This window comes from Pelophylax lessonae, assembly GCF_965119305.1.
Source record: "Pelophylax lessonae genome assembly, chromosome: 13".
NCBI classification, from domain to species: Eukaryota; Metazoa; Chordata; class Amphibia; order Anura; family Ranidae; genus Pelophylax; species Pelophylax lessonae.
Genome location: NC_138780.1, coordinates 96,454,082 through 96,481,038, shown reverse-complemented (window position 1 = coordinate 96,481,038; position 26,957 = coordinate 96,454,082). Strand labels below are relative to the sequence as shown.

Here is a 26,957-nt window from a genome sequence, read left to right as displayed (position 1 = left end):
AAACACAAGAGAGGGAGTGCCACTAGTAACACACTGCAGTGTCCTGCCAGTCCAGGGGGTTATCAGTTCAGATGGAATCCTTTTTCCATGGTAGCAGCAAGTAAGCGGTCTCGCATAATTTCCTCCGAAGAGTATTCCGGCAATTTAAGGTAATGCACACATGTATTCACAGAAGGATAGCTAGCATCAGTAGCATCAACCTGTAATAATAAAATAAGAGGGTCAATACCTTTTATAGCAGACATTTTACATAAAGCCTTAAAGTGATTGTAAAGTCTCGTTTTATTGTTTTTGTTTTGTTTTTTTAAAAACAACAAACATGTTTTACTTACCTCCTCGGTGCAGTTGATTTTGCACAGAGCAGCCCGGATCCTCTTCTCGGGTCCCTCATTCCTGCTCCTGGCCCCTCCCTCCTATTGAGTGCCCCCACAGCAAGCAGCTTGCCATGGGGGCACCGGAGCCAAGCTGCAGCTCCGTGTGTCCATTCAGACAGGGAGCTGCTGGTCGGCCCTGCCCCCCTCTTTATCCTGATTGGCTCACTGACTTTGATCGACAGCCGTGTCGCAGTCCCACTAAAAATCGCTGATCACCGCCATTACTGGTAAAAATAAATAAAAAATGGATTTTTATAAGAATTTACCATAAAATCTTTTTCTCTGAAGTTCATCGACAGACACAGCTCTGCTTAATCATAGACTATAGGATTATGCTCCTCCCACTAGGGATAGGTACTAGGCGGAAAAAAGGCTTATCCACACCTATAGTGGCTGTCCCAACAAGCATAACCCCTCAGGCTAACACTTGTGTTGCAAGCAGTGACAAAAAAAAGACCCCATAACTGAAAAGTAGAGGGGCCGGTGCTGCGTCTGTCGAACTTCACAGAGAAAAGGATTTTACGGTAAGTTTATACAAAAAAAATAGTTTTCTCTATTGTTCATCAACAGACACAGCTCTGTGTAATCATGGACTATAGGAATGTCCCAAAGCAGTAAAAACATGAGGGGTGGGAATAAGACCGGAACAAAAAAACCTGAATGCCCCAATGGCCAAACCTAGCCAACCAGGTAAAACAGAGCTCAACCAGAAACAACAGGAGCTCCCCGGGAACGAACGAACGAACCCTCAAAGAGAAACCAAAAAAAAGGGGGCTCTCTCTTAACCGCTTGCCGACCGCCCACAGTATATTTACTGCAGCAGTCAGCCCCTCCTGGGCAAAGCGACGTAGTACTACCTCACTCGCCCAGGGGCCTGCAGGGGGCGAGTGCGCCAGCCACTCGTGATCTACCCCTGGAGAAGGAGAAAGGCAGGCGGCTGATGTAAACAAAGCTGCCTGTCATTCTCCCTGGTCTAACTGAAGAGATCATATGACCCTGCTATGTAGGATTGTATGTCTCTGTGGTTACATCACAAGCCACGCCCCTTTACAGTTAGAATCACGCCCCTAGGGACACACTTAACCCCTTGACCACTAATACAGTTAACCCCTTCCCTGCCAGTGTAATTTTTACAGTAACAGTGCATATGTATAGCACTGATTACTGTAGTAATGTCACTGGTACCCCCAAAAGTGTTAAAAATGTTTGTCAGTGGTCCGATTTGTCCGCCGCAATGTTGCAGTCCCGCAAATCGCCACCAATACTAGTTTAAAAAAATAAAAATGACATAAATCTTTCCCTTAGTTAGTTAACACAATAACTTTTGCGCAAACCAATCAAAATACGCTTATTGCGATTTTTTTAACAAAAATATGTAGCAGAAAACAAATTGGCCTAAAATGTTAAAAAAAATTTGGTTTTTACATTTTTTTTTGGGGGGGGGGGGGAATTTCATATTAAAAAAAAAATGTGTAAAATAGTTATTTTTTTCAAAATTGACACTTTTTTTGTTTGTAGCGCAAAAAATTTAAATCGCACAGGTGATCAAATACCACCAAAAGAAAGTTCTGTTTGTGGGAAAAAAAGGACCTCAATTTCATTTGGGTACAGCATCGCACGACCGCGCAATTGTCCGTTAAAGTCACACAGTGCCGAATCGCAAAATAGGCCCTGGTCTTTGAGCAGGAAAATCCTCCGGGGCTTAAGTGGTTAAACTGCAGCCTGCAAAACCTTGCCCCAAAAGAAGCATCTGCTGATGCCAGCTCGTCTACCTTGTATAATTTTGTAAAGGTATGCACAGAAGACCAAGTTGCTGCCTTGAAAACTTGTAGCACCAACGCCTAATGGCGAAAAGCCCAGGAGGCACTCAGCGCTCTAGTAGAATGCGCCTTCACTGGAAAAGGAGGAATCTGACCCTTCAGTGAATAGGCCTGTACCACCGTATGTCTGATCCATCTGGAAATGGTTGCAGCAGATGCAGCCAGTCCCTTACGAGGTCCATCCGTAAGGACAAAAAGAGTGTCCGATTTTCTGAAGGACGTAGTGGTCTCGAAGTAAACCCTGACAGCCCAGACCACATCCAAAGAATGTAAGGCATACTCCTTAGGATGCTGAGGTTTAAGGCAAAAGGGAAAGCAGTACAATGTCTTCATTTAAATGAAAATCAGAAACCACCTTAAGCAGGGTACACACGAATAGAAAATCTGCCGAAAATTCCTGCCCGATGTGAAATCGTCCGATTTTCGCCTAGTGTGTACACAACTTCAGCAGCCGATGCCGACATTTTCAACAAAAAAAAAAAAACGGAGGGACAAACACCAAAATTTTTTTCGTCCGTCCCCAGACGACCGTTTTTTGTTTAATGTGTATGCAGTACCGTCCATGAAAAATCGGATACGAAAGACCGCGAATGATCTGAAGTTGCTGACAACATGGAAGTCTAGGAACAAATGTGCCAAAAAAAAATAAAAATCGGACGAGAAATTTTGTGAACATTTATGCACTGTCGACTTAAAACGGTAATGAACGCTGAGAAGACAGAGAAAAATCGGAGGATATTTCGTCCGATTTTCGATTTTCCGAAGTGTGTACGGCCCTTTAGGAAGGAACGACTGATTAGGTCGACCTTATCTCTGAACCAATAGATAAGGGGAGCGGCAAGACAACGCCGCCAATTCAGATACTCTGCGGACAGAAGTGATTGCCACCAAGAAGGCAACCTGAGACAAAGCAAGCAGTGAAATCTCCTGAATTTTCTGAAAAGGGAGCTTTTGAAGAACAGACAGCACCAAATTGAAATCCCATGGCTGTAACGGGGATCGGCGCAGAGGCGCAAATTGGCCCACACCTTGAATAAACATTCGGATAAGGGCGTGCATGGCTAATGGGCATTGAAAATAGATAGCCAAAGCCGAAAGTTGGCCTTTGATAGTACCCAAGGCCAACCACTGTTCAACCCCTTTCTGTAGAAAAGCGAAAACCCTGGCAATAGAAAACAAGCGAGGGTGCACTTTCAGCGATTCGCACCATGAAATGTACGATTACCACGTGCGATGATAGATCTTTTTCAAAAAGTCGACTTCCTTGCCTTTAAGAGAGTGGGGATTACAGATTCAGAGAGACTCCTATCTCTCGACACCTGAATTACAAACGGCCATGCCGTTAAAGCCAACGACTGTAAAGCAGGATGGAAGATCGGACTTTGAAACAACAGATCTTCCTTGAGAGGAAGGTCCCCAAAGGGTACTGGTGGCCAATCTTATGAGGTCTGCGTACCAAGACCAACGAGGCCAGTCTGGAGCCACCAGAATGACCGGAATGTTTTCCACCTCTATCCTGCGCAGAAGACGCGACAGAAGTTTCAACTGGGGAAATGCATTAATTTAGCCGATACTGAGCCCAAGGACCCACCAGGGTGTCTGTGGCATCGGCCAGAGGATCTCAAAACCTGGCTACGAATCTCTGCACCTTCATGTTGCGGCGGTAGGCAAACAGATCGACCTTGGGGGTTCCCCCACCGAACACACAGTAGGTGAAACACCTCCACCTTGGTCCAACACCTGACAACTCAGGTAATCCGCCTGCCAGTTTTACACACTTGGGATGTGTACAGAAGAGAGGGCTGGAACAAATCATTCTGCCCAAGTCAGAATCTCGGCCACCTCCTTGGCTACCAGGACACTTCTGGTGCCCCCCTGGTGATTGATGTAAGCCACAGCCGTGGTGATGTCTGATTGAACCCGAACTGGACAATCGCGTAGGCGAGTCGTCCAATGACTCAGTTTGTCCGAGGGGAGGAAAACCCTCGCCAAGGCTGAACCCAGAGTCAGGCCCTGAAGACGATCCGACCAATTGAGCAGGCACAGCCTGATCGCTCTCAATTCCAAAATGTTTATCGGAAGGGAGGATTCCTCCCTCCACCGACCAAGTGCCCTGGGCAGACAGGTTGCTCAGAACGCCACCCCAGCCCGGCAGGCTGGCATCCGTGGAGATCACCGTCCACAGAATTGGCCGGAAGGATTTCCCATCCGACACAGCCGGGGACTGAAGCCACAATAGATCCATTCTGGTCTGGTGACTCAGACACCCTCAGGTCCAAGGACTGAGGTAGTCTGTCCCACCTGGCGAGGATCTCCGCTTGGAGAGCCCCCGTGTGAAACTGTGCAAACGGTACCGCCTCAAAGGCTGACACCATCAACTCCAGGGACCGCATACAGGTCCAGAGTGACGAGATTTCTTTGTCCCTGAGGGACCTGACCTCGTTCTGTAGGGTCCAGAGCTTGTCCTCCGGCAAGAACACCCTTGCTTGAGCAGAGTCCAGAACCATTCCCAGATACTGGAGACGAACCGAAGGCTACAAGGTCGACTTCTGAATGTTGATCGTCCAACCGAACTTCTGAAGCGTCTGGACCGTAGTGGACAGATCGCGTAGCAGGCTCTGACTGGCACTCGATCTTAACAGGAGATTGTCCAGATATCCGAAGACCGCAATGCCCTGTGCTCGCAACAGGCCCAGAACAGGCGCCAAGACTTTGGTAAAGACCCTTGGAGCCGAAGCGAGACCGAAAGGTAACGCCACAAACTGGTAATGATCCTCTGCGATAGCGAATCGGAGGTACCTCTGATGACCCTCGAAAATGGGGATTTGCAGATACGCATCCTTCAGGTCTATGGAGGCCAGGAACTCTCCCGGATTCAGGGAGGCCACCACTGAGTGGAGTGATTTCATGCGAAACTTTCGAACGCGCACAAGGCGGTTCAGCGCTTTTAAGTCCAGAATCAGACGCCCCTTGCCCTCCTTTCTGGGCACAGTGAACAGATTCTAATAGAAACCCCAAAACCTGTCCCGATGAGGCACCGGGACAATGACCCCCTGAGCGAGAAGATCCTGCACCGCCTGATGTAGGTCCTGTAACCGCCCTGGGGTCAAATGAAGATTTGAGGGAAAGAATCTGTTCGATCTTGTACCCTGACCGAATGATTTCCTGAACCCACCTGTCCGAGATTCGGAGCAGCCAAGGTTGGAGGAAACCGCGCAAACGTCCCCCCACCCCTGTAACGGATGAGGGCGCCCCATCGGGCCGAGGCGGACTGAGCCGTTGCACCGGCCTGGCCGGATTTTTGTTTGCCAAACCAGGGCTTTTTCTGGCCACCTTGGCCCTTGAAGGGTTTGCCCCCATTCTGCGCTTTGAAGGCATGAAAGGACCCTTGAGTAGGTTTAAAGGATGGGCCCCGCTTACCGCGGAAAAACTTGCCCTTAGGATTCTGGGGCAGCAGAGTGCTCCTACCCCCCGTGACTTCTTTAACCAATTCGTCCAAGGATTCCCCAAAAAGGCGAGACCCTGCATAGGGGATGTCAGCCACCGTCTACCTGGATTTTTAGTCAGCCGACCAGTATTTTAACCGGAGTAAGCGACGATTAACCACAGCAACACTGGACAGGCGTATCGCCAAGGGGGCCTCATTTAGAGCCGCATCGCACAAATACATGACCCCACGATGAATCTGCTCCACCGTTTCCACTGTAGTGGAAGGGGCAGAGTCGGCCACGAGGGTGCGCTTGAGCACCTTGGTCCAATCCGCCACAGCCTGAGCCACCATCACAGAGGCAAAAATAGGCTTGAGCATGGAACCCGCCACCTTATAGGCATGACGGGCAAGAGACTCCAGTCTCCTATCAGTAGGATACCTAAACATCGGGGAGTCCTCCGTGGGTAACAGGGTAGCCTTGTTCAACCTGGCCACCGTGTGATCCACTTGAGGAGGCACACACCAGCACACAGCCATAGTAGCCGCAAAAGAGTAGAGAAGTTGAAACTTCTTAGGCACCACGAAGGTGTGTTTTAAATTAGGCCATAGCACATTCACCTTATGGTGAAACTCTGCAAGGAAAAACCTGCGCCGTCTTGCGGGTCCTGTGTGTACAAAAAGAGGACTCAACGCCCGGAGGGGTGGGCTCATCCTCCAAATGTAGTGTTTCCTTAACTGCTAGGATCAACTCATCCATAGCTGCGCGTTCCTCTGGCGACCCGGGGGGGGGGGGTCATCCACCCCTGCGACCTCCGCCTCCCCCTCAGACTCTTGCGGGTCCTGAGAAGAGCGAGACCCCGAAAAGGGCAACGCTACCTACAGCAACCATATCACATTCAGAATCAGAAGAAAAGGAAATCCTAGGCCTTTTTCTAGCAGCACGTTCTGACATCAGCACATCCATTTTTGACACCAAAGTTGGCACAACAGCAGCCAAATTAGTGGCAGTGAGGGATTAAGAGGACCCTGAATCCACCACCAAAGCTGGCAGGAATTTGCTGTCCTGGGATTCCATAACAAAAAAGTTTTTGTTTTTTTTTCTTGAAACTGGCCCTTTAAGTGCACTGCGGACAACCCCCCCCCCCCCCCCTCAGCACACCGCTATAAGACTGACACACAGAGCCCCCCGCAGAGATAAAACTGATCAGGAAGATTGCACAAGGCAGGACAGGAAAAAGGACAGCAGGACAGAACCCCACAAAGTGTTACTAGCTCCTTCGGTCGCTCCTGTGAGAAAGGAGGAAGTGATGTCACCGCTGGAGGCTGAACTAGGCTGCAGGCCAAGGGAAAATGGATGCCTATGGAAACTAATGGGAGGCTTCGGCAAGATGGCCGCCGACATGTGCTCGAAACGATCATTTTCCACACACAAGATGGCGCCGCAAGGCGCGAAAATACACTACATAGCATGCTGTATGAGCGCCCACAGTGAAGTCAGACATGCTGCCCACACTTAAAATGGCACCCGGGCGGTTTTTAACCCTGCAGCGGTCGCCACACGTGTCTGCCACCCCACGCACCCTAAAGTGACCTTAGGAGAGGGACCCCCAAAAACCCCACACAGCACTGCTGTGAGAGAATAAAAAACCCCCGCAGGGACTGGGACCAGGGAGCCCAAAAAGCACAGACATAGGGGACACCACAGACACACATGGACTTCCGACCCCAGACAGAGGCCCCACAAAGAATGTACTTACCTGTACCCGATGGCGTGAGGTGCCTTATATCAAGCGGGAATCCGCCCACCCTCAGATTGCAGGGGAGTGCCGCCAGCCAAAAACACAGGACACTAGGAGTGCACGGACGAACCTATGCTGTGTCCAGTGAGGTAGCCACCTCACAGCCTGCATCCCTGATGGACAGGGATTGGTCGTTTGTGAGGCCTGGGCGAACACATAGCCTGCGAAACGCTCGATGGCGGGCAGGGATTCCATCTGACCCTCTGTCCTGGAGAACCAGGACGGTCAGTCCGATTCCCGGCTCCGCAGACGCCGTCTTCATCCGAAGATCCACTAACTAGTGCTGATAAAATAAACAGCTTGCAATGTAAAGAAAAAATGACAGCTTTTGAAAATAAATCATAAAAGAACAGCACAGGGAAGCCTATCCACTCCTGAAGCTAGGCAGAAGACAAACTGAATTGGGATGGCTATTGCAGGGGGGTATTGGACTAGAAGGACAGCCCCCATGGGTGTGACTATGTAGATTAATTGTTCTTTTACAAGTCTTATGCCCAGAAACTCCTGTGGAGATGAAGTCAATACCCCATAAGTGAAGACTGTATGAGTGGGCAGCGACTGTCGGAGGACGTAAGAGAAAATCCAATTTTCTCTATAGTTCATTGACGGACGCAGTCTCTGTTCTACATAACAGTAGGGATGTCCCCATGCAGTACCAGAAAAATGAGGGGTGGGAACACCAGAAAATAATTCCCCAAGGCTGAACCATAGCCAGCCAAGCAACATAGGACTCATCAGAACAAGATGAGACCCACCTGAAAAAAACATTAAAAACCCTCAAGGGAGACTAAAAAAACACTTAAACAGCAGCCTGCAAAACTTTACGGCCAAAGAAGGCATCTGCAGATGCCAGCACATCCACCTTGTAAAACTTTGTTAATATATGAACAGACGACCAGGTAGCCCCCTTGAAAACCTGAACCATAGATGTCTGATGGCGAAAGGCCCATGAAGCACTAAGCGCCTGAGTAGAATGCGCCCTAACAGGGAAAGGTGGAACCTGACCCTTAATTGAATAAGCCTGCACAACTGTCTGTCTAATCCATCTGGAAATAGTCGCAGCAGATGCAGGCAGCCCTTTCTTTGGTCCATCCGTGAGTACAAAGAGCGAATCTGACTTTCGAAAAGACTCAGTAGTCGCCAAGTACACCCTGATTGCCTGACCCACATCCAAAGTATGCAGTGCAAATTCCTTAGGATATTTAGGTTTTGGACACAAGGAGGGTAACACAATATCCTCATTTAAGTGGAAACCACCTTTGGAAGGAAGGACAGATCCAGACGAAGCACCACTTTATCCCTGTGAACCACCAGATAGGGAGAAGGACAGGACAACGCCACCAGATCAGACACCCTGCGTGCAGAAGTAATAGCCACCAAAAAGGCCACCTTCTGGGATAAGTTAAGTAGGGGAACCTCCCGAATATTTTCAAAAGGAGGTTTCTGGAGAACCGAAAGCACCAAATTAAGGTCCCAAGGTGGCAACGGCAGTCACACCGGAGGTGCCAAGTGTTGTACCCCCTGGATAAAGTTACGTACCAGGGAATGGGTGACCAACGGCCTCTGGAAGAAATTTGCCAAGGCCGAGACCTGACCCTTGATCGTACTCAAAGCCAATTTTTGATCAACTACCCATTGAAGGAAGGCCTAGATCCAAGCCAACAAGTAAGAGTGAGGGGGGACCCCAAGAGACTCACACCACGCAAGATAAGACTTCCACGTACGATGATAGATCTTTCTAGAAGTTGCTTTTCTCGCTTTAAGCAGAGTGGGGATCACTGAAGCAGACAATCCCCAGTCCTTCAGCACCTGGCTTTCAACAGCCAAGCTGTCAAAGCCAGCGTCTGTAAAGCAGGATCGAAGATTGGACCTTGAGACAGTAGATCCTCCGAGAGGAAGTCTCCAAGTAACGTCTGCGAATAGCCTGACCAGGCCGGCGTACCAAGCTCGGCGAGGCCAATCCGAAGGCACAAGAAGACCCGAATCCCTTCTGCCTTGATCCTGCAAATAAGTTTTGGCAGCAACTTGAGGGGGGAAAGGCATAAATCAGCTGATACTGACCCCCAGGGAGCTACCAGCGCATCGGTGGCATCTGCCAGAGGGTCCGGAGAGCGGGCCACAAACCTCTGCACTTTCCTGTTGATCTGAGACGCCAACAGATCTACTTCTGGAGTGCCCCAATGAAGGTACAACTGCTGGAACACCTCCGTATGTAGAGACCATTCCCCTTGATCCAAAGTCGACTGAGGTAATCCGCTTGCCAATTTTCCACTCCTGGAATGTGAACAGCGGAGAGAGCCGGAACAAAGCGTTCCGCCCATCAAAGGAAGCCTGCCTCCTCCAAGGCCGCAAGGACACTTCTGGTGCCCCTTTGGCGATTGATATAAGCCATGGCCGTGGGCATTGTCTGATTGAATACGCACTGGACAGCCCTGAAGGTACTTTGTCCAGGGGACTAGGCAAAGCCTAATCGCACTCAGCTACAGAACATTGATTGGATTCTTCAAGTGACCAGACTCCTTAAGCAGAAAGCTTGCAGAGAACACCTCCCTACCTGGACAGACTGGCATCCGTCGTGACAACTGTCCAATATATGGGGGAGGAAGGATTTTCCTAGTTTGAGCGCCGGGGACCGAAGCCACCATATCAGGGACCCCCTGGTCACCTGTCTCAGCTGGATCTGGTTGTCCAGGGAATTTGGATCTTTGTTCCATTTGAGAAGGATTTCCTTCTGGAGGATTCTCATGTGGAACTGAGCGAAAGAGGCCGCCTCGAAAGACGACACCATCAGTCACAGAAATCCCATACAAGTCCGAAGGGATGACCATTTGCTGGACAGCAATAGCTGAATCGCAGTCTGGAGTTTTTGGAGTTTGTCCAGAGGAAGAAACAACCTGGCTGAGGACGAGTCCAAAGTCAGGCCCAGATAATCCAGTCTCATGGAAGGGACCAGGGACGACTTCTGAAGGTTCAGAATGCACCCGAACTCCTCCAGAGTTATCATGGTGACCTCCACGTTTGTCACCAGTGCCTTAGGAGGTTCTGCACAGAGAAGCAGATCGTCCAGGTAATCCAGGACCGATATCCCCCACTGCCGTAACAACGCCAGGACAAGAGCCAAGACCTTTGTGAAGACCCCAGGAGCAGAGGCGAGACCAAAGGGTTACGCTACAAACTGATAGTAATCCTCTCTCACGGCAAAACGCAGAAACAGTTGATGTCCTGCACATATTTTTAAACTAGCACGAAGCAATTCAGTGCTTTTAGGACCAGAATTGGACGCACCTTGCCTTCTTTCTTGGGGACCGTAAACATGTTTGAGTAAAAGCCCTGAAAATGTTTCGAATTCGGAACCGGAACTTCTACTCTTTGTTGTAACAGGTCCTGCACCGCCCCAAAGAGAGCCTGTAAGCGATACGGGTAAACAGTCGCACATTGGAAGGGAAGAACCTTACCTGAGGGATGGATCGAAACTCGATCTTGTAACACGACCGTATGACCTTGTGTACCCACTTGTCTTGTATCCAGGATAGCCACGGGTCCGGGAACTGGCAAAGACGTCCCCCACCCCAGATACGGGTGGGGGGCGCACCTTCAGGCCGAAGGGGTCTTATCTGCAGGTCTGGAGAAAACCGATTTTTGTTTGCCAGACCAGGGTCGCTTGGAGCCTCCTGATGGGGGCCTTGAAGGCCTTTTATCCCTTATCACTTGACCCTGAGGGACGAAAAAAAACGTGTGTGTGCTGAAAAGAAGGGACCCCGTCTACGACGAGGGTCCTTACCCTTGTTAGCCTGTGGGAGAAAGGCACTCTTACCTTTAATAATGTCATCAAGGGTAGCCCCAAACAGGCTTTCACCTTGAAAAGGTAGATTAAACAAGGTCTTTTTGGAAATCTGATCCGCAGACCAGCATTTTAGCCAAAGTATACGCCGAATGACCACTGCCGACACCAACAGTTGCGCCAATAGTGCAGCCACATCCAGCGAGGCATCGCAAAGAAGTTGCAGCCCCTGAATAAACTGGTCTGCCAGCTCCGTAAAAGCTGGGGGGAGATGTTCCCCCTCCAGGTCACGGCATAGTAACTTAGCCCATTCAGTCAAGGTTTGTGACACAAGTGCAATAGTAAACACCGGTCTAAGTGCAGACCCCGCCAGGGAGTACATATTGCGGGCCACAGACTCCCCCTTTCTATTTGTCGGATCCTTAAAGGACGGGGAATCCTCCACTGAAATCATGGTAGCTTCATTCAGTCTGGAGACCGTAGGTGGCACAGTCCACTTCTTTTTAAGGGACTCTTCAAAAGGGGTAGCATCTAGCAATCCGCTTAGGCACCTTAAGGGGACGTTTTGGGTGGTCCCACTCTTTTTTTTTTTGAACATGTTGTCAAAATATGTGGGATGGCTTGTGAGTGCCCACCAGGTACAACACCCCCCCCCTGCCCCCACCCCCAGCATTGCGCCTTGCCCCCAACCACAGGAGGTGGACCAGACCACCCAAACAGCCCCAGCATAAGTGGGGGGGGGGGGGTTAGGATGGGGGGACAGATGAAGGGGGTGCCTGATGAGGGGAACTCGGGGGTCGGACCATTCCAGGGAGAGGCCCACGTCCACCCCAAAACCCTCGGGGGGGGGGACGACAGCTACTCACCATGTCATGGGGTCAGGATCACTTTAACCGGAAGCTCAACTTTTGAGGGGAATTCTGCTTTAAGTGACAGCTCAGCAGAAAGGTACTGGGCTGTTTTAGACTGCAGCAGGTAAAAATGGATTAACCAACAGTCTTCGAAGAAATGTATTATTTTTTTGTGTGCCTTACAGCCAAATGGAATAAGGTCCATAATTCTTAAACCCCCACTTCCTGAATATGCTTAATACCTAGAAAACATACAGGAAAATGTACCATGTTCTTAATTAGGGATAGACCAATTATCAGCGGCCAATATGCACTTTCCCCGATATATCAGTATCGGCCCCCGGAATTGGCCGATATTTTTGTGATGTCATTCTGCCTTCTTAGGCTGCCTCCCTCGCCTTGGACAGCCTCGCCTGGATTCGGGACTAGTCTCGCAGGAGTGTATCACAGCCATACACCCACCCACAGCAGCATGGTGCCAGCCAGCCACCCACATCCACAGGCCCTGTACCAATCAGCCACAGGCACTGTACCAGCCACCCACCTACAGCCCCTGTGCCATCCACCTACCACAGGGTGCCAGCCAGCCACCCATCACAGGGTGCCAGCCAGCCACAGGCCCTGTACCAGCCAGCCCAAAGGCACTGTACCAGCCAACTGCCCACAGGCCCTGTACCAGCCAACCGCCAACAGGCCCTGTACCAGCCATCCGCCCACAGCCCCTATGCCAGCCAGCCACCCACCACAGGGAGCCAGCCAGCCACCCACCACAGGGTGCCAGCCAGCCACCCACCACAGGGTGCTAGCCAGCCAGCCATCCATCCACCACAGGGTGCCAGACAGCCAGCCAGCCACCCACCACAGGGTACCGGCCAGCAAGCCACCCACCACAGGGTGCCAGCAAGCCAGCCATTAAGTATTAAACAAAACTAACATGTTCAATACCAGATTTGTGTCAAAAATGGTCTTTATTTTTCAAAACTTTAAATGTACAAAATATCGGCCGATACCGATACGTGGTGACCAAAATATCGGTATCGGCCCTGAAAAAAACATATCAGTCAATTCCTATTCCTAATGTATGCTTCTGATCTGTGTTAAGCAAAATCATCAGTGAAACATAGTAATTCCTACACTTGTAAAATGTAGTACTTACTTTTCTTACAACTGTGAGGCGTGGATGCAAGTTGGCGAGTCCTCCGGGGGGCAATGTAGAGCACCCAGTTGTAAACTGTAGGAAAGCCTTCCTCTCATCTGATGACATACTACAGAGGACCCGCACAAATCGAAGGAAGCCCGGGCTGTAAAAGTCCAAAACATTTTGATATAATTATTCTATATAATGGTTTCTTTTACCATCATTTCAGGCCACTTTAACTTATCTAATAGCATTAAATTGAAAATGACAGCATTGGTTTTGAAAAAACTGGATTTTTGTAAGAACTTACCGTAAAATCCTTTCCTTCCTTCCTCTCTGAAGTTTATCGACAGACGCAGCTCTGCTTATCATAGACCCCTGGGGTTATGTTCCTCCTTCTAGGGATAGGCCCTAGGTGGGAAAAAAAACCCGTCTGCGCCCATGGGGGCTGTACCAGCAGGCATAACCCCCAAGGCTCTGCTATTCTCAAACAGTTGTAATGCAAGCAGTGTCAGAAAAAAACATAACTCAAAAGTAAAGGGGCGGGTGCTGCGTCTGTCAATGAACTGAGAAAAGGATTTTACAGTTAGATCTTTTTCTCTGATGTCCGTCGACAGACGCAGCCTCATCTCCATGAGCTGAGTTGGTTTATGCTCCTCTTATCAGGAGTAGTCTAGGCAGCAAAATTTGAATACACATGACCGGGGGGGGGGGGGGGCTGTCCCTCTAGGCATAAACCCCCACTGCACTATTCAGCACATCAGTTTAGTTTAAAAGCAGTGAAGACAAAAGAACCAACCCCAAACAGAGGGGCAGGTGCTGCGTCTGTCGACGGACATGAGAAAAACAGATTTTACTTTAAGATCTTACAAAAGTCTTATTTTCTCTATCGTCCGTCGACAGATGCAGCCTCATCTCCATGAGCTGAGTGGGATGTCCCAAAGCAGTGTAGGTATGAGGGGTGGGAAAAACGCAACCAGATAGTAACGTCAATTCCAACAGGCTAAACTTAGCCAAAAGGGCAACATGGAGCTCAACCAAACAACAGGAGCTCACCCAGAAAAAAAGACCACAAAGAGAAGTACAAACCAACATTCTCTTATGAAACAGCAGCTTGCAAAACCTTGCGGCCAAGAGGCATCCGAATATGCAAACAAATCCGCCTTGTAAAATTTGGTAAAGGTGTGTACAGGCGACCAAGTCGCTGCCTTACAAACTTGTACAACACAGGCCTGATGGCGAAAGGCCAAAGAGGAACTCTGCGCTCTAGTAGAATGCCCCTTCACAGGGAAAGGAGGAACCTGACCCTTGATTGAATAAGCCTGAACCACCGCCTGCCTGACCATCCAGAAGGACAAAAAGAGAGTCCGACAGAGAGTGCAAGGCAACTTCTTTGTGATGTTTAGGCTTAGGACATAAAGGAAGGCAACACAATGTTTTCATTCAGGTGAAAATCAGACACCACCTTAGGAAGAAAAGACGGATTAGGACGGAGGACCACTTTATCCCTGTGGACCACCAAATAAAGCGGACAGGACAACGCCGCCAACTCAGAGACTCTGCGGGCAGAAGTGATAGCTACTAGGAAGGCAACCTTCTGCGACAAAAAGCAGAGAATTCGCCCTAATATTCTCAAAAGGAGGCCTTTGAAGAACAGACAAAACCAGATTAAGATCGCACTTGGGCAACGGGGATCTCCTCTGAGGGGCCAGGTGACGCACCCCCTGAATGAAGGTGCGAATCAAACTATGAGTAGCCAACGGACATTGGAAGTAAATAGCCAAGGCCGACACCTGGCCCTTGATAGTCCCCAACGCCAAACGCTGCTCAACCCCTTCCGTCAAAAAGAACAGAACCCAACCTATCGAAAAATTTATGATTTCCACGTACGATGATAGATCTTCCTAGAGGTAGATTTCCTGGCTTTTACAAGGGTAGGAATCACTGAAGCAGAGAGACCTCTATTCCTCAACACCTTGCTTTCAACAGCCAAGCCGTTAAAGCCAGCGATCGTAAAGTAGGATGGAAGATCGGTCCTTGAGATAGAAGATTTTCCCGCAGAGGAAGACGCCATGGCGGATCCACAACCTTTTACCAGTTCTGCCTACCAAGACCGCCGAGGCTAGTCTGGTGCCACCAGAACAACCGGATTACCTTCCATCGCCAACCTGCGAAGAACCTCGGCAGGAGAACTAGCGGAGGGAAGGCATATATCAGGCGATACTGACTCCAATGAGCCACCAGAACATCTGTGGCGTCGGCCAGAAGATCCTAAGACCTGGCCACAAAGCTCTGAACTTTCCTGTTGAGACGAGACGCAAACAGTTCACCCACCGGAGTCCCCCACCAGGCACACAGGAGATTACATACCTCCGGATGCAGGGACCACTCCCCCTGATCCAACACCTGACGACTCAGGTAATCCGCTTGACAATTCTCCACACCCGGGATGTGGACCGCGGAAGAGCCGGAACATTGTGTTCCGTCCAAACCAGAATCTCGGCCACCTCCTTGGCTGCCAGGGCACTCCTGGTGCCCCCTTGACTGATGTAAGCCACGGCTGTGGTATTGTCCGTCTGGACCCGAACCGGAGAGCCGTGTAGCCAACTCGTCCAGTGAAGCAGACAAAGCTTGATCTCAGCTCCAGGATATTGATCGGCAAGGAAGACTCCTCTGTCGTCCAAGTTACCTGGGCACAGAGCTTCCCCAGCCTGAGAGGCTGGCGTCCATGGTGACCACCGTCCAAAAACACAGTAAGGAAGGACTTGCCTTGGCATAGTACAGGCGATTGGAGCCATCATGAGCGAGCCAACTTCGTGAGCCGGCTCAACCGAATGTTCTGGTCCAAAGACCGAGGATCTCTGTTCCATTTTGACAGAATCTCTTTCTGCAGCTGTCTCGCGTGAGACTGAGCAAGCGGGAGCGCCTCGAAGGTTGAGACCATTAGACCCAGGGCCCTAATGCAAGCCCGCAAGGAGGACCACAAAGCGGAGGAATAGCTGACGTCCCTCGAATATGGGGACGTAGAGATACACATCTTTGAGATCGATGGAAGCCATAGAGTCCCCCTGATTCAAAGATGCCACCACCACCCGGATGGACTCCATTCGAAACTTCTGCATCCACACAAAGCGGTTGAGAGCCATGAGGTCCAGGATTGGATGCACTTTGCCCTCCTTTCTGGGCACAGTGAACAGGTTTGAATAGAAACCTCGAGAGCGTTCCTGTCGTGGGACCGGAACAATCACTCTTTGAGCCAGGAGATCTCACACAGCCTCCCACAGATACTTCAAACGCTCCGGAGACAGGTTAAGATTTGACTGAAAGAACCTGTCTCCTGGCCGGGAGCAGACTTCGATCTTGTACCCGAAACAAACCAGTTTGCGAACCCAATCGTCCTGAATTCACAAAGTCCAGGGTTCCTGAAAGAAGCGCAGACGTCCCCCCACCCCTGAGCCAGATGACGGTGCCCCTTTATGCTGAGGACGACTGGCTGGCCTTGGTCTTGCCCCAGGGCACCTCCAGAAGTTCTGAACAGCTTACCTTTTTCTTGTGCACCGGAGGCACGAAAAAAAACATTTGTGAGCAGAAAAGGAGGGGCCTTGCTTAGAATGGGGTGTCTTATCCTTGGGAGCTTGAGGAAGAAGAGTACTCTTCCCCCCAGTCATTTCTTTGATCAACTCATCCAATGAGTGGCCAAACAGAAAGGGGAGATCAGCTAAGGTCTTTTTAGAAGCTTGGTCAGCCAACCAGTTCTTCAACCAGATCATGCGTCTTAAAACAATGCCCACGACCGAGACCCTGGCCACCAGGGAGGCCGCATCCATAGACGCATCACACAGGAACACCAGAGCCTGGATCACCTGGTTCTACAGTTCCAGAAGTTCCTGAGGAACAGTCTCGGGGTCCAAAGACTCCCGCAACCCCCCTATTCCATTCCGTCACCACTAGTGAAACCAAAACAGACAAAAAAACGATTTAAAATGGAACCCGCCAGTACATGAAGATGGCAGAAAAGGGATTCCACCAGCCTGTCCACTGGATCCGTAAAAACTGGGGAATTCTCCACAGGCACCAGGGTAGATTTATTCAATCTGGAAACTGGATGATCCACCCTAGGTGGCACCGTCCAACGGTTGGAAACCTTTTCAGCAAAAAGATACCGGTGTTTAAAGAGTTTAGGCACCACTAACACGTGCTTAACGCGCCGCCACTGGTCATTCACAATATCGTGAAACGTGTCTGGACAAGGGAAAAACCCTGCCAGATTTCTGTGACTTTTGGGAGCCAAAAGCCAACCTCGTCACTGCCAGTGTGGGCTCATCAGCCAATTTTAAAGTTTCCCACACTGAAAAAATCAGGGCTTCCACTAATGCGTGTTCCCGCACTGTAGCTCAAGAAGACAGATCCTCTTCACCTTCTGACTGAGGACAGCATCCGGGGCGACCCCATCAGCCTCTGCATCAGAGGACACCTCCATAGAAGGAGAAGGCAGCGGCCGTTTTCAGCTATCAACCTTTTTCATGACTAAATCAACTTTAGTCGCCAGGCTTTCCAGGGCAGCTGAAATCGCGGCCAGCGACTGCCATCCGGACTGTCCGGGAGTCGCACAGAGTGGGTCTGAGGGTGATTTTCCAGTTTGTGACTCCATAGTGCAAATCGCAAAAAAACTGAGTACTGTCGCTTTAAGAGCGCAGATCGCGGTATCTACCACCGATCGCAGCGGTCTGTAGGGAACCCCTTTAAACCACACTGATAGCAGAAAGTGTAAGGATATGCCCGCAGAGACTCCCAATACATTACCACTTCAGACACACTTCCTCCTGAATCTATCACAGCATGGAGAAAGGCAGGAAGTGACCTCTGCACAGCAGCAGGAAGTGACCACACATTTAGTGAAACACTGCCGAGTATAGCACCAGGGCTACACAAAATGGATGCCCATAGAAAGCAATAGGAAGCTGTAGCGAAAATGGCTGCCCCATACAAGTTTATAGGGAAAAAAATCCTATTGCCCACATCTAAGATGGTGGCCCCCACAGCGCACCAAGTGGCTAGAGACCGACATATGAAGGCCTCAGGAACCACAACAGGGACCAGCAAGCCCAAGGTACCATGACACCACCCACCCCCCCCCCCCCCATAGCGCCAGAGCACACCACACACCCGCAAGGACAGAGAGAGGGAAGGACACAGACTGGGTAGTGGGCAGGCCAGGGGGATCTCTTTGGAGGCACAAATCCCATTATCTGCAGGGGAAGGCCCACATCCCACAAGGCCAGCAGGGGCAAAGGGGGGCACAATTACTCACCATACCATGGACCGGGTGGGCTCCGCTCCGGGCAGACTGCCTCCCACCTGAAGCGGGGGTGCTGCCAGCCAATGGGCACGCTGTGACTCAGGGCGTCCAGGTTGATGCGTCCTGGCGAGGCATCCGCTTGCAGTCTCTCCCCCCCTCTGGACCTGGAGGCACCGTCGTGGCTAGGCCTAGGTCCCAACCATAACCTGCTCATGCTCGTAGGCCAGACTGGGGGGGCATAAGGATCTAGATTATCCAGTATGAAGCCCCAGCCGGCATCGTTGCTTGTTGTCAGGAAAATCTTCCCTGAACACTAGCTAGCAAGTGAGTAAAGATAAATAATAAAAAAAACTGAGACCGGAGTCCCAGAAAGAAACCTAGGTCCTACTCCTTCTCTAGGCAGAAAAACTGATGTACTGAATAGTGCAATGGGGGTTAATGCCTAGAGGGACAGTCCCCTGGGCATGTGTATTAAATTTTTACTGCCTAAACTAGTCCTGATAGGAGCATAAACCCACTCAGCTCATGGAGATGAGGCTGCGCCTGTTGACGGACGAGAGAGAAAATCCAGTTTTCTCTAATGTTCATCGACAGACACAGCTCTGCTTAATCATAGACTCATAGGGGTTGTCCCAAAGGAGTAAAAAAACATGAGGGGTGGGAACAAGACAGGAACAAAAAAATCCTGATTGCCCCAATGGCCAAACTTGGCCAACCAGGTAAAACAGAGTTCAACCAGGAACAACTGGAGCTCCCCCGGAAACAATGAACCCCCAAAGAGAAACAAAAAAGGAGTTCTCTCAAACTGCAGCCTGCAAAACCTTGCAGCCAAAAGAAGCATCCGCAGATGCAAACACATCTACCTTGTAGAATTCAGTGAACGTATGCACAGACGACCAAATAGCCGCCTTGCAAACTTGTAGCACCGACGCCTTATGGCCAAAAGCCCAAGAGGCACTCAGCGCTCTAGTAGAATGCGCCTTCACTGGAAAAGGAGGACCTGACCCTTCAGTGAATAGGCCTGTACCACCGCCTGTCTGATCAATCTAAAATTGGCTGCAGGAGACGCAGCCAGTCCCTTACGAGGTTTATCCGTAAGGACAAAAAGAGCGTCTGATTTTCGGAAGGACTCAGTGGGCTCAAAATAAACCCCGATAGCCCGAACCTTATCCAAAGAATGCAAGGCATACTCCTTAGGATGCTGAGGTTTATGACAAAGGAAATGCAGTACAATGTCTTCATTTAAATGAAAATCAGAAATCACCTTAGGAAGGAACGACTGATTAGGTCGAAGTACCAGCTTATCTCTGTGTACCACCAGATAGGGTGAGTGGAAAGACGCCGCTGCCAATTCAGATACTCTGCAGGCAGAAGTGATCGCCACCAAGAAGGCAACCTTCTGAGACAAAGAAAGCAGCAAAATCTCCTGAATTTTCTCAAAAGAAGGCTTTTGAAGAACAGACAGCACCAATCTGAGATCCCATGGGGGTAACGGGGATCGCCACGGAGGAGCCAAAAGGCGCACACCCTGGATGAACGTCCAGATGAGGTAGTGCGTGGCTAAAGGGCGTTGAAAATATATGGCCAAAGCCGAAATTTGCCCTTTGCTAGTACCCAAGGCCAAAACCCTGGTGATAGAAAACAAGAGAGGGTGCATCTTCAACGATTCGCACCATGAAATGTACAATTTCCACGAGCAAAGATAGATTTTTCTGGAAGTCGACTTCCTAGCCTTTAAGAGAGTGGGAATTACAGATTCAGACAGACCCCTATCTCTCAACACCTGACTTTCAACGGTCATGCCGTTCCAGCCAGCGACTGTAAAGCAGGATGGAAGATCGGACCTTGAAACAACAGATGTTTCCTGAGAGGAAGTCTCCAAGGGGTACTGGTGGCCAATCTTATTAGTTCTGCATATCAAGACCGACTGAGGCTAGTCTGGAGCCACCAGAAAGACCGGAAGGTTTTCCACCTGCGCAGAAGTCGCGGCAGACGTTTCAACGGAAATGCAGTAATCAGCCGATACTGATCCCAAGGAGCCAACAGTGCGTCTGTGGTGTCGACCAGAGGATCTCGAAACCTGGCTATGAATCTCTGCACCTTCTTGTTGAGGCAAGAGGCAAACAGATCGACCTCGGGATCCCCCACCGAACACACAGTAGGTGAAACACCTCCGGGTGAAGGGACCACTCCCCTTGATCCAACACCTTACGACTCAGGTAATCCGCCTGCCAGTTCTCCACACCTTAGATGTGTACAGCAGAGAGGGCTGGAACAATTCTTTCTGCCAGAGTGAGAATCTCCGCCACCTCCTTGGCCGTCAGGACACTCCTGGTGCCCCTCTGGTGATTGATGTAGGCCACCGCCGTTGCTAGTCTGGTAGAACCCGAACCGGACAATTGCTAACACCGGAGCCAGAACCTTGGTAAACACCATGGGAATGGAGGCGAGACCAAAGGGTAATGCCACAAATTGATAATGCTGCTCCACTACGGCAAAGCGAAGAAACCGCTGGTGTCCAGTGTAGATAGGGATGTGTAGCTATGCGTCCTTGATATCTATGGAGGCCAAGAAATCTCCCTGATTTAGAGACGCCACTACTGTACAGATGGACTCCATCCGAAACCTCTGTACTCACACAAAGCGGTTCAGAGCCTTGAGATCTAGGAAGGGGAGCACCCTGCCTTCTTTCCTGGGCGCGGTGAACAGATTAGAAAAAAACCCTTAAAAGCGTTCCTCTTAACCCTTAAGAGCTTGAACCGGCACAATCACCCCTTGCAATAGCAAGTTCCTTAACCTGGCTGGGGACAAGTGAAGATTGGACACTCCGAAACAGATCACCTCCCACCCGGGACTGGGTAGCTGTTAGCCAAGGGTAGGCTGCCACTCAGGGCCTTCCAGGTTGCTTGCGTCCCGGCAAGACGATCCACTCGCAGGCTCGTCCCTATCCATCGGGGCACTGTCGCGGCAAGGCCTAGTTCTGGACTATAACATGCTCACGCTCGCTGGCCAGGCTGGGAGACCTTAAGGATCAAGATTATCCAGTGCGAATACCAGCCGGCTGTTGCTTGTAGTTCCTCTGGATCTTGGTCCTCAGGAACGAACTAAAAAAAAAAAAAAAAATCACAAACTTTCTCTGTTACAGCTAAGACCGAAGTCCCAGCAGGGAACTAGGTCCAATCCCTGACACTAGGCAGAACAAACTGTTTGAGAATAGCAGAGCCTGGGGGGTTATGCTTGCTGGGACAGCCCCCATGGGCGTGGACGGGTTTTTTTTCCACCTAGTGCCTATCCCTAGAAGGAGGAGCATAACCCTATGAGTCTATGATAAAGCAGAGCTGCTTCTGTCGATGAACCATAGAGAAATCTGATTATCAATCATCATTCAAACCAATTCTGACTCAAACTATATTTGTGTTGTTTGCAGTAAAACAAGCCAATCGAATGAAGCAGAAAAAATGTATTTTTACTGTGGAAGTCCTGGGCCAACTTTCGTAATTAAAAGTTATACGATTTTATTGACGTTGACATAACAATGATACTATTTTATTAGAGATGACATAACAATGACAAAATGTAAGAAGCACAAAAAATCTGGGGAACATCATTTCAGTACAATTTCCCCAATTTTTTTTTGTGCACTACAGCAATTAAAAACATTCCCATGTTTTTGATTATTGCAGGTGACACAATGTGAACAGTTTGATGGATAAGATGCTGTATTTGTTTGAGGCCTTTATGAATGTATATAAATTATAGTTTCGCACCTCTCTCTTGTGTATCCTAATTTGGGCTCTGTATAGTTGATGATGTCTTCAGCAGACCAGGAAGGTGATTGGTTTCCACAGAGTATCATTTGGACTTCCTCGGGGCTAAATGAACCCAGTTTCTCCATAGGGAATACTTTATTAAAGCCACCTAGAGAAAACAATCATGTATAATCAAAATTGTATAACAAATTATTTTTGCCTCTCCTAAAACTGATGGACAGTCATCTTTATTTCAATAGCATGGTTTTCATCTTGTCTTTCATCTACACATGGTGCAATTTAATATTCTTATTGCCTGCTGTGTCCTCAATAAACACTCAGTGGAAGAGACAATTACTGTTTACACAACGAAGGAAAAAAAAAAAACAGCTATATTGCAATTCCTCACTAATCTCCACTTTGTCTTATACATGTCAATAATTAACTTTATAGGCTATATTTAACCAAATCTTGTTATTTACTGCAGCAACACCACAAAATATTGATAGTGACTTTCTTTAGTCTAAGGGGTCTGACAGCAATTATTCTTCACCAGCAATACTGTCTTCATTTATGCACATCAGGAGACTTTATATTCTATCCTATGCATAGGTGGACATCTGAAAGTAGACGTCTCAGTAAACATGTGTGCTGCAGTTTAGACTCCGATTTGTCTAGGGCACACAGGGGAAGATGAAGGCAGACTAGGATATGATCATGAACATCTTTTTGTGCTCGGTTATCAGTTCCCATACCTAGGCCTACTATGCTTACATTAAGTTCCCTAAATGTACTGAATATTTCCAGCATAAATCTGAATGTTGTACTTGAAACTCTTTTATAAAGAAATTGTTGTGTAGTGGTCTCTGAAGTAGATCAATGTGACACTTACTTCTAAATGCCTCCATCTGTTTTTGCACACCAGTCTGCATGCAAAAAGCAAACATAAGGTCTACATATTCCTCTGCATTGTCTATAGTCACCATCTGCAAGAAATGGAAAGTAAATAATGTGGTTTACAACAAATCTAGACCCCAAACTGTGTTATAGATAATAATTATCTTTATGATTGTATTGTGCCAATCAGCTTTGGAAACTTTACAGATTAACACAAGTTCACTTTAAATCGAAAAGGATTTTTATTTAGTCACTGTACCTGGGGGACACAGAAAATCTTTAAGGTATACCTAAAGGCTTATTTTATTTTTACATTTGATAGCGTGGCGAGGGATTAGAACAGCTGTAGGGCTTTTATTGCCGTCTGTGCCCCCATTAGGGAGACTGACCCTCTCAATTTGTCCAGTTTACTGTTGATACCAAAAGTGAAAGCAAATCCCACATTTTGGGTTGTCTCCAGAAAGGTAATAGATGGACACTAGCTCTGGTGACAACCAGGATTTCCTACACTTTCTGTTTTGACTATGGACAGGAAGTGAAGCAAAATTTACCCAATGGAACACAGAAAACACTGACAGATAAAGCCCTCCCTTACTCCATCCAAAATGAAAACAAAAGTTTTGTAGCTAAAATTACACTCTGCAGAGCTCAGTGAGGAGAGCTCTGGGAACTGATTGGAGGGAAGAGACACACACCCCTTCAAACACAGGAACTAGGCTGAGGCTGTCAATCTGCTGGAGGTCCCTACCGTCACCATTTTTCTCGTTGTCAAGAAAACATGTCAGAAGAGATTCATGCTGATAGCAGAGGAATGAAGCAGCAGAGAGAAAGGACACTTGGTGCTCTTGAGACAAGTACACACTATAGAGAAATGTGCCTTGTTATTTCATGTTTGAGGTTTACAACCACTTCAATATCCGAATCAACGAGTTAGACGCCAATGGGTGCTGGAAAAGGATGGCCAGTGCAGACAACTGGCCCTTAATCGTGGTCAACGCCAGGCGCTGGTCCACACCAGTTTGTAGGAAGGCTAACCCCCTCGACACCAAGTAGGAACGAGGAAGGAAACCTCTGTTTTCACACCAGGCAAAATAAGCTTTCCAGGTAAGGTAATAGATCTTACCGGACGAGGCTTTCCTAGCCTTGAGCAAAGTAGGAATGACCCCAGATGAGAGACCCCTGTCTCAGGACCTGGCTTTCAACAGCCACGCCGTTAAAGGCCAGCGACTGTAAAGCAGGATGGAAGATCGGCCCCTGAGACAGTAGATCGTCTCGTAACAGCAGCCGCCATGGAGGCTCGACGGCCAGTTGAATGATGTCTGCGTACCACGACCGGCGCGGCCAGTCCGGTGCCACCAGAGTCACCAACTTCGGTTCCGAGACCAACCTGCGGAGGAACCTGGACAACAACAATCGGGGGAAAGGCATCTATCAGACAATATCAGTGCAAAGGCACCACCAGCGCATCCGAGGCATCTGCCAGAGGATCGCGCGTTCTTGCCACAAAACTTCCCACCTTGTTGTATAACCGGGACGCGAACAGATCCACATCTGGGGATCCCCATCTCGCACACAGCATTTGAAACACCTCCGGGTGCAAGGACCATTCCCCCCTGGTCCAGGGTCTGGCGGCTCAGATAATCGGCTTGCCAATTCTTCAAACCCGGAATGTGAACTGCCGAAATCGCTGGGACGTGAGTCTCGGCCCAAGACAGAATACTGGTCACTTCCTGGGCCGCCCGGGCACTCCTGGTGCCCCCTTGGTGATTGATGTAAGCCACCGCAGTGGCATTGTCCGTATGCACCCGTACAGGGCGGTCTTGAAGACGCTCTGACCAATGGAGCAGGCACAGCCTGATCGCTCTTAATTCCAAGAAGTTGATCGGTAGAGAAGATTCATCCACCGACCAAGTGCCCTGGGCAGACAGGTTGCCCAGGACGCCACCCCAGCCAGACAGGCTGGAATCCGTGGTAATTACCGTCCACAGCAATGGCCGGAAGGATTTTCCCTCCGCTACAGCCGGGGACTGGAGCCACCACAGAAGATCCACTCTGGTTTGGCGACTCAGACACCGTCAGGTCCAAGGACTGAGGAAGCCTGTCCCATCTGGCCAGTATCTCCGCCTGGAGAGACCACGCGTGAAACTGTGCAAACGGTATCGCCTCGAAGGCTGACACCATCAATCCCAGGGACCACATACAGGTGATGAGGATTCGTTGTCCCTGAGGGACCTGACCTCGTTCTGCAGGGCCCGGAGCTTGTCCTCCGGCAGAAACACCTTCGCTTGGGCGGAGTCCAAGACCATTCCCAAATATGGGAGCCGAACCGAAGGAGACAAAGTTGACTTCTGAATGTTGGTCCATCCGAACTCCTGGAGCGTCTGAACCATAGTGGACAGATCGCGCAGCAGGCTCTGACTGGCACTCGATCTTAACAGGAGATCGTCCAGATAACCCAAGACCGCAATGCCCTGTGCCCGTAACAGGCCGAGAACAGGAGCCAACACTTTGGTAAACACCCTTGGAGCCGAAGCGAGACCAAAAGGCAACGCCATGAACTTATAGTGTTCCTCCGCGATAGCGAATCGGAAGTACCTCTGATGACCCTCGAAAATGGAGATGTGGAAATACGCATCCTTCAGGTCGATAGAAGCCAGGAGACCCCCAAACAGGAATAAGCTGACAGCCAGAGGTATTCCCACAAAAAAACAGCAACGACAGACCCCACAAGTGTTACCACACGCCTGCCGATCTCCTTTGTACAGAAAAAGGAAGCGATGTCACCGCAGGAGGCTGAACTAGGACTTCAGACTAAGGAAACATGGTTGCCCATAGGATGTAATGGGAGACTCCGGGAAAATGGCCGCCGACATGTGTTCACGAGAACACATTGCCACATACAAGATGGCGCCGTAAGGCGCCAAAATACACTACACACATTGCTGCAGAAGCGCCCACAGTGAAGCCAGCATGCTGCCCACACCTAAAATGGCGGACCGGCGGTTTTTAACCCCGCAGCAGTCGCCGCACATGTCTGCACCTCCACACACACCATAAAGTGTCACATAGGAGAGGGACCCCCACAAACAAACCCACATAGCGAACTAGCTGAGTTAGAGCCCCCGCAGGGACCGGGAGAAAGGGAGCCCCAAAAACGCACAGACATTAGGGGATACCACAGACACACAGGACTGCCAGCCCCTGACAGAGGCCCCACACAGAATGTACTTACTGTACCCGATGGCGTGGGTGCCTCACATCGACGGGAAAACTCCCACCCCAGATGGCGGGGGTGCCGTCAGCCAAAAACGCAGGACGCTAGCAACGCACAGAACCGTGGGAGAGACGTCCAGGCGAGGTGGCCACCTCGCAGGCTTGCATCCCTGAGGACAGGGATGGGTCGTTTGCGAGGCCAGGGCGTACGCATAGCCTGCTAAACGCTCGATGGCGGGCTGGGATTCCATAAGGCCCTCTGTCCTGGGATACCAGGACATCCAGTGCGACTCCCAGCTCTGCGACGCCGTCATCATCTTGAAGAAGGGAGAGCCTATCTTACTCCTAACTAGGCAGAAGACAAACTGAGTTGGGATGGCTGATAGCAGGGGGGTATTGGACCAGTGGGACAGCCCCCATAGGTGTATCTATATAAATTACTTTGTTTTTAACAAGTCTTATGCCTAGCTTGCTCCTATGGATAAGTGGTCAATACCCATTGGTGAAGACTGTATGAGTGGGCGGCGACTGTCAGAGGACGTAAGAGACGGACACAGCTTCTGATCTCCACAACGATTGGGTTATACTGCCCCCTACAGGAGTATG

General features: G+C 49.7%; 1 protein-coding gene across 2 annotated transcripts in view; it reads right to left on the bottom strand.

Moving 5' to 3' along the window:
- The window catches only part of HECTD1 (HECT domain E3 ubiquitin protein ligase 1), a 321,546-nt gene continuing 294,589 nt past the window's right edge, over window positions 1-26,957 (bottom strand). For both annotated transcript variants that reach the window (XM_082275332.1, XM_082275333.1), the window contains exons 39-42: window positions 23,134-23,227; window positions 22,260-22,410; window positions 13,212-13,356; window positions 1-200 (exon numbers count right to left, since the gene is read on the bottom strand). In XM_082275332.1, the coding sequence (XP_082131458.1) occupies window positions 63-200; window positions 13,212-13,356; window positions 22,260-22,410; window positions 23,134-23,227 (528 nt within the window). In that variant the 3' untranslated portion in view covers window positions 1-62. The remainder of the gene's footprint in view (window positions 201-13,211; window positions 13,357-22,259; window positions 22,411-23,133; window positions 23,228-26,957) is intronic.